The sequence below is a fragment of the Cyclopterus lumpus genome, chromosome 7, assembly GCF_009769545.1.
Source record: "Cyclopterus lumpus isolate fCycLum1 chromosome 7, fCycLum1.pri, whole genome shotgun sequence".
NCBI classification, from domain to species: Eukaryota; Metazoa; Chordata; class Actinopteri; order Perciformes; family Cyclopteridae; genus Cyclopterus; species Cyclopterus lumpus.
Window position 1 is genome coordinate 17,191,929 of NC_046972.1, and position 8,546 is coordinate 17,200,474.

Here is an 8,546-nt window from a genome sequence, read left to right on the forward strand (position 1 = left end):
TTGTTAATTACGGTTAGGATATACACAATGTAGAACTTTGCTTCCTTTTTCCCTCCCAGTTGATCCCTCATTAGACTATGTATGACACCTAACGGCATTTCGTAGATGAAAATGTTACAGAATTTCATAACCTTCTTTTGAAATCAGTGGCTCAGTAATCACTACTGATCTATTCTATTCTAAGTCACCATGATTTTGTTTTGAAACAAGATAACTAAATGAATGGTAATACAATTTTAACTTTTATTCCACTAAATAAATTAACTATTAAAGATTAGAATCAACTTCTACGTACCTGTGAGCGCAAACACAGCGACCTTCAGAGGATGTCTAACTGGTGGGATCAGTGCTCTCCAGTTGCCTTTTATAGAGTAATTGTATCCCTGTCAAAATCTTTTGTTGAAATTATCTTTTGGTCTTATTTGTTACTGTTACCATCTCACGCTGCAACAATGAAAGTGACCTACAACATGACAAAGCTGAGTATTATGACTCTGAAGCTCTAGTTTTCTTTCTTGCACCTTGTGATACAAAGGTATTTGGGATGGGAACGCCACTAGACGGTCATCACCATCACCATATTATGAACAGAACATTTTTTATAACCTTGTTGACGTCATTACATTTGCTTGTATTCATTTGATGTAATTTTGTTAGAAAGAATCACAGTGACACAATTAAATGCATCGATGAACTTAGAAACCTGAACAGCAGTACACTTTGGGTTAGTTAATTTGATGTTAATATTCAAACATGTGTCTCATTTACAAATCAACACACAACATCTCAAAGTAATAGTGTACTTAAAAAAGTTTCATTACAGACATTGATGCATCTTGTGATTGGCTGTGATAAGGATAGTGTCCACCTACAACACCACATTTAAACAGACCAAAACCAGGTAAAAGATATGCATTACATTTAGAAAATTCAAAGACTATTTCAGTTTTGGCACTCTCTGGTAGTACATTCAGTTATCTCCATTACAATAGGCCAACAATTGACTTGGCATTGTACCACTATTGTACTACACCCTGGTTTATCAAAAAAGTGGCCCTGAATGCTTGATCAGTACATCTGCTGTAATCTTTCTTGATTTAAAACATACGTTGGGTAATTTTATTCTGCATGTTATTCATCTAGTTGGGGTCACAGCACAAGAATGCTCCACACGGTATAAACAGGATATACCCAGAAAGAGCCACGAGCCATGAATAGGAACTCTCCATTGACTAGCCAAATATATTGTTAACTTAAAGCCATTTCTCCAAGGAGGAAATGCCCAGTCATTGGTGCTGTATGAGAAGTGATGACAGTGCTACACTGATAACACATCAGCGTCACCCCATTCAAGACTGTCTCTCTGGATCTATATGTCTCCTTGCCAGTGAAATATTTAGTCAGAGTCATGAATTATTTATTTTTAAAGTTAAAGTTATTTCTCTAACTGTTGTATTGTTCAGTAATTAAAAACGACACCGACGAACTGCCATCTTCAAGCTTATTTAAAACCATACCGGATGAGCTTTGTTTATAACCTTTGTCGAGTCTAACAGATGTGATACAATCTAAGTTAGACTGCCAGACGGATAGAACGTGAGACCGCTGGCAGCCATGTGCTATGATGACAGCACTTGGATGGAAGACGGGATCTTGCGGGGAAAAAGGCAGTGGTCAGCCCTCTGGGGATGTGAGAGCACAGCTATCAGTAGCACAGAGGGCGACAGTGAGGGCTATTAGCCAGCTGAGGTCAGGAACTCCACAGAGGGATTGTAGCAGTGACAAGACCTGCCTGAGCTCTGCTCCATTTTTAATGACAGCCAGCCCCAGAATAGATGTGGAGCAGCGCTGCTGGCTCAATGTGGTCGGATACAAAAGCCGTTGCTGCTTTTCATCTGTCAAAACCCTCATTAATCCTTCCTGAGGAAATAAGTGAGAGGAAACGGTGCAGAGATGAAGAGCTGCAGAGACCCTTACTGTATCCCCTTTCATTTAGGGGGATAGCAGCCTGTTTTATCCATTCCCTGAGATTCAGTCACAAACTGCAACATGTCAAATATTGGACATAGCTGACAGGGCTACAACATCAGAGTAGCTGTACTCCATGACACATCTGGCAACACAAGAGACACAGTTTAAGCTTCACCTTTTGTGTGACCTTAAACGGGTGATTAAATAAACCATGATGAAGAAGTTTAGGGCAGCTTGAGTAAGTCATGGAAGAGTTGAGACACAGGGCCGTGCTGTGGTATCTTTAATTATAAATCTGTCCAGGACAAGGGAGGTGACCATGGAAACGGAAATAGGAACTAAGGAACTCTAAGAAACCCGAGAGTGCAGGTGTGTGGCCTCCCGTTAAGAATAGACAAGCAGTGCACAGGTGATTCCTCACTCTGAGAGTCGACTGCTCTCCCCATTGTCTCACCATGGACCTGTCATCTTTAGTGCTTTGTATCCTGTTTGAAGTCCTGGCTGTAAACTGTAAGTACGCTCCTTTTTTCTCTAATTTACAGCCTCTGGGTTCCAGCGACAGGAACGTTTGGGTGCATACTCCAAAATGACAGTTTGGGGTTCATATATTAAATCTGCATTTACTGTACATGGGTTGAATGTGTATCTAATAAGTTATTGGCATCCCTTATCAATGTTTTCAAAGTTACCTTTTACACCAACACCAACACGTGGGCTGCCTTCAAAAAATCTGTCCGTGAGACAACAGATGGAAAGTAGCCTCTCTGGCTTATTCTGGCTCACTTACATTTTTACTGTTTATTGGTGTGCATTGTCCCTGCAAAATAAACAAATAAAATACAAAAGATGTTTTCAAAGTTGCCATTTAGCTGTGACACCTGATCTGAGTCCTGATGCTCTCATGAGACGGTCTTTTGACAAGAAAGTGTGACACTTTTATCTGGGCATGAATGAGCATCTCACAGCTTTAAATAAATCACCCCAACAGAGTAAAAGGAGGATGGCTGAATTGGCATAAATTGTACTATGAAATTATAATGATCATAATTGAAAAGAATATTTCAGTTCCATTTTCTTTGTGATATTATTTAAGATCCAGTTTGGCTCGCTTTTGTAAAGTCTTTAGTAATAACACTGATTAAGAGATATCTACTGTGCATAAACCTGATTAAAGAAATTGCTGATCTTCTTTTTACAATTTTATAGTTTCATTTTTAACTTCTAAAGTATTATCAGTGACAGTTCAAATATACATTGTGGGGCGCTGTGGCTGCCCATCTGGTGGAGGATGTGCATCATGTATAGGTGGCCCAGTCTCTTGGTGCATTTAATTTTCTCTATCTCCAAGCTTCACACAATCTAATAAAGAGCAGATATGCTCCCAAAAAATATTTTTGAAAAATAATACATTCCTGGAACATGCACAACGTTATTCGGTGCATCAAAGATACCTTTTTAGATAAAGAGCTTTCCAAATCAAAATGTCAGTAAAAGTGTACTTATTCACCAATATAATTTGAAACCTCAGGAACAGCAGATTAAGGTGAACTACACAATAACAATAAGTCATTGTGGCCACCACCTCCTTTTGTGCCGGACAATTACGTCACAAAGATAACACGTGAAAGGAGACACTGAAAGATATCTTGAATGGGTTTGAAGGATAACCGGGCAGCTTCACAACAGACAATGCTGCAGACTGAGGATGTAAAAAATAAGATTTGTCTGGACTAATGGCAGCAAATTACATAAGCAGTAAGCAGTGAGTTACATACAGTTGACTTGCTACAGCGCAGTTTAGCCATGTGTGCAGCAACCAAAAATAACACGTTCTTGCATCTTATTCTATTTGATTCAGATCACATTATATGCATTAAGGGACACATTGTTCAAGGTTCAGTTTCAAAGTCATTACATAACGCTTTCTAATGCCCATGCCTGCATGTGTATCTCACACCCAATCCATGCCATGCCATGTATACTGAAAAGATAGAGTTACCATTTTGCTCTTGGCACGTACCACTGCTGCTAATTATAGCTTGAAGTCAATATCTAATGAGAGGGAATTGTTTTATTGCTGATGGCCTTCATGTGTCTGAGATGGCTCTCAGTTGCTGTGATGTACACTTGGATTTTTTTGACAGAAAGTTTCAAATGTTTACAGTTTATTCTCAGGGCCTGGATTTTACCATGGTCCTGAGTCCAAGTCTAACAAAGTCCCCCAAGTCTCAAAAGTTTGGACTGTTCATGTTTCATTTATTCAGTTAAGGTCTGTTGCGTTAAAGCCTGCTCTTAAATGCCAGGCTTTAGATTCTGATAATACTGAATCCTTGGCCTAAAAGGAGTCAAATGTAACCATTGAGACTAAAAGTACTGGAATCTGTTTGTACAAAACTGAACACATATTCATTGTTAATTGTAGAAAGTGCTCCTCAGGTAATAATAATAATAACAAACTTCCTAGAAAAAACACATAAATGTGTCCTCAATGGTAGGTATGAAATACATTTTTGTAAAATAATCTCTATTTAGCAAAGGTGGAAGACGTATTCAAAAAAGCCACACTAGGATATAAAGTAAAAGTTCTACATAGAAAACATCACTCCGGTAAAAGTATGTAAGTATTATTAGCAAAAGTAAAGATAGTCATAATTCAGTAAAAACTTATTTGAAGATTATCTTTTTTTATTCTGTAATAGTACATCACGTTTTACAAGATCATCATATCATTAGAATGTATGATCTTATTCTGTTAATAACAGTAAAATAAGTGTTGTGGGGTTAAAAGTACAGCAATATCCTCCAAATGACAAAATAATACTAGAGTAAATCGTCTGTACCTCAAATATGTACTTAAGTACGGCACTTGACTTGAGTAAATGTACTTAGCTGCTTTACAACACTGCTTTTTACAGCAGGATTCAAACCACTCCTGTAACATCAGATAGATAATGATGGTCCGACTAGTCCTTTACCATGAATCAATGTACCACAGAGATGAGATTGTTTTTCATTGATCTGCTAAGCCAGGAGCATCTGTGCACTGAAGTCAGCTGTTGTTCTCTTTATTGTTCTTGCTGATGCTGCAGTAATAATGTGTCAACTCTGTTAGCTCCCTTTGGACTGTTATGTGTGTGTTTCTCTCTAAATCCCTGTTATTTATTTCCCTCTGTGCGTGTGTCGCAGGTCAAGAGGTGGGACGGGGACGAATAGTGGGAGGATATGCACCAGTTCCACATTCAATCAAGTACATTGTGTCGATACAGTCAACACAACGTCAGCACTTATGTGGGGGCTCCTTGATAAATAAGTTCTGGGTAATCACAGCAGCACACTGTAACATTGGGTGAGCTCATCTTTCTTCTTCTCATCCACGTCTGCTGAATATAAAAGCTGTGTAATGTATGATATATATCATATATCATATACACATATATACATACAGTATGGACATGTGGTATGTCATGACAAAGAGCAACTCTCTCTGTCTCTTAACTAATGTATTCATTACTAATTTATATAAGCAAACATAAAACATAAATGTTGAATAAACAACATTGGGATAGTTAAAAAAATAATAATTGGGCACCCTAAACATATGAAGTGAGACATACTGAAGACATACTGTTGAGAAAAAGGCTCCCTATTGTAAATAGATCTCAAAATGTTAAACTATTTACATAGTTACAACTTGGTGACTGTAATCTGCTGTTCATTTCTGCAGAGTAAACAAAATGATGATAGTAGCAGGAGACTACTCTCTAACCATCTACGAGGGCACGGAGCAAGAAATGCTTCCTCAACTTTTGTTTCCCCACCCTGAGTACAACACCACCACCACCAACAATGACATCATGCTTATAAAGGTGCAAACTATCGGTCTATTCTTCGAGTGTCTTACTCCGTCTGTCACTCTCAGGTGGTCTGTTTACTGATCAAACTGTTCACCATCTCTCCAGCTGAGGGCCCCGGCCTATCTGAACAGCTACGTCTCCATCGCTCTGCTGCCCCGGCAGGGTGCCTCCATAGCAGTGGGCAGAGTGTGTCGAGTGTCAGGGTGGGGATACACCAGCGCCAGTGGAGGTCAGATCCCCTCCACCCTCCGCACTGTCATGCTGCCCATCGTCTCCACAGAACAGTGCAACAGCAGTGAGTCTTTTGGCGGCAGCATCACAGAAAACATGCTGTGTGCTGGTTTCAGTACTGGTGGAAAGGATGCCTGTCAGGTAAGAAAGAGGGCCTAGTGTTACACAGTGTGTGGATAGGTCACCATATGGAGATTGCAGTTTACTAAACTAAATCTTCCCCTCAGCATATTAATTACTTAAGAAGTTATTCCCACATCAACCAGGTCCAACATAAGATGCTGCTTTACATTAATGCTTTGCTAATAATAATCGAATAATGTAGCACATTGACAAACCCTTTCAACTAAGACATTAAGTTCCCATACAACTTAACTGCATTCTTAATTTCTTTTCGAGGGAAACATATTTTCTTTTGCGTTACTTTCATGGTATGAAACATTGCGAAATTCATCCAATAATGAAACAAAACCTTAGTACAACATTATGATTTAGCTTAAAATAAGTAGGTTTGTTACCATAATTAGGTCACCTACATACATAATGTTTGACGTGACATTGAAATAAGTAAACTTTGACTTTTACTTTCACACAGAACTCGTGTTCTTGTTTGGCTCATCCATCCACCCCAACCTCCTCTCATACGGCTTTGATCAGAATGGCATTTGTTTAACAAAATATCAATAACAAATCCAATTATGTTTCCCTTGAAACGTAATTGACAATGCAGTTTTGTTGTATGGGAAATATAGGCTGGAATATTTTTTCTGCATAGTGAGCACTTTTACTTTTAATACTTCAAACACATTTCACTACTAATACTTATAAACTTTTACTTTTGTAACATTTTGAATGCACAACTTTTACTTATATTGGAGTATTTTAACAATGTGTAATTTCTACTTTCACTGAAGTAGGATAAAGGGTCTGAATAATTCTTTCAACACTGGTTTCACATATAAATTGCATTTGTTTAAAAAAAAAAACTTAAATACCTGGGAACTGTAACTGTAACTTAACTCAACAGGAGACAATTAAACATATATTGGGGACTATTTTCAGCTGTGGATTATACTCATTTGGTAAAATATTATAAATATATTGATATATATATATATTTACAGCAGCAGAATGGTCTACGTGTGTTGAGTCAAAATAAACTACAGTATCCGTTCATCAATCATCCAGTGCATCAATGGGATAACAATGGAGCTATATGGCAAGTGGAATAAGCTATAGCTGTTGCTACACAGGCAATACTTGCTAGTAGGATCAACTCAGTTTAGTGTTTTGTCTCTCCACAGATGTTTTGACAATAAGAAAAATATAGATTATCACCAGACCTATGCTTTGGTTTCTTGTTCTGGAAAATATCAGTAGTCCCTGAAGTCCCCTTCTTTGCTGCTGTTTCAGGGGGATTCTGGGGGTCCACTTGTATGTGAGGGCCGGGTCTATGGCTTGGTGTCCTGGGGGAAAGGATGTGCTGAGGCCCAGTTTCCTGGAGTCTACACTGCTGTGTCCAAGTTCCGCAGGTGGATAGACACCACCATATTTAGCTACTACAGCAGGTGCAACAAGGATTAAAACCTAATGGTACTGAGAAAAAGACTTAAAGTTCCTCATTTCAAATGTAGTTTTTTTTATTTAAAATGTTGTGCTTTTAGCATTTGTCCACATTTTGGAAAATACACTTTTTTGCTTTCTTGCCTGAACAGAAGATTGATCCCAGTTTAATATTTTAAAACTAAATATGAAAAGCTAGCCGCTGATTAGCTTAGCTTACCATAAAGACTAAAAGGAAAATAGGAGAATAACTGTCCAAAGGTAAACATGTGAATACTGGCACCTCTTGTTTATTTAATCTGAAGAAAAAACAAAGTGTAAACAATGACAAGTTGTGGTTTTATGGAGGTTAGTTATATGCCAGTTATTTGTTGGTGCTAAATTAAGCTAACTACACTCCAGCTTCATATTGATCAAATAAGAAGTATCGATCTAACTCGCTGCAAGAAAGCAAGAGAAGTGCATTTTGCAAAATATAAAACTATTCCCTTTGGTTCAAGTTGAATTTGCATAATGTCTGCTGTTGATCTGTTTAAAGCATTTACAAAATAAATAAAAGTGATGTACAATACACAATAACCCCTCTAGTAAAAAAGAAAAAGACATTGACTAAGGTGCTAATATCAGTGCTTAAATTGTTTAAAATCAGTGCTCATGGAGAACTACACTATTCTAAATACTGTATGAGCATTTAATGCTCATATCAGGTGATTCACATAATAACAGCTGTACAATATAATGCAATCCAATACAGGAGCCTTGAAAAACAACACCAAATTAGTGAAGCAACGTTTAGTTTAGTTTTGTTAAGACTCAAACTCAGTACATTTTCAAGCAAAAACATTTGGTGATTAAAGCTTCTCAAAAATGAGGATTGGGTGATTTTCCTTGTTTTTTATTATAAAACTACATTTCACTTCGAAGCAA

The 8,546-nt window shown here is 37.7% G+C and overlaps 1 protein-coding gene across 1 annotated transcript; it reads left to right on the forward strand.

Annotated features, from left to right (window-relative positions):
• The first annotated feature begins 2,040 nt into the window (after positions 1 to 2,040).
• On the forward strand, positions 2,041 to 8,279 carry LOC117733146 (trypsin). Its single transcript, XM_034536551.1, has 5 exons — positions 2,041 to 2,481; positions 5,158 to 5,317; positions 5,696 to 5,837; positions 5,931 to 6,197; positions 7,470 to 8,279. Exons 1-5 carry the CDS (start codon positions 2,427 to 2,429, stop codon positions 7,638 to 7,640), a joined length of 795 nt encoding a protein of 264 aa, XP_034392442.1. The 5' UTR covers positions 2,041 to 2,426; the 3' UTR covers positions 7,641 to 8,279.
• Positions 8,280 to 8,546: the final 267 nt, after the last annotated feature.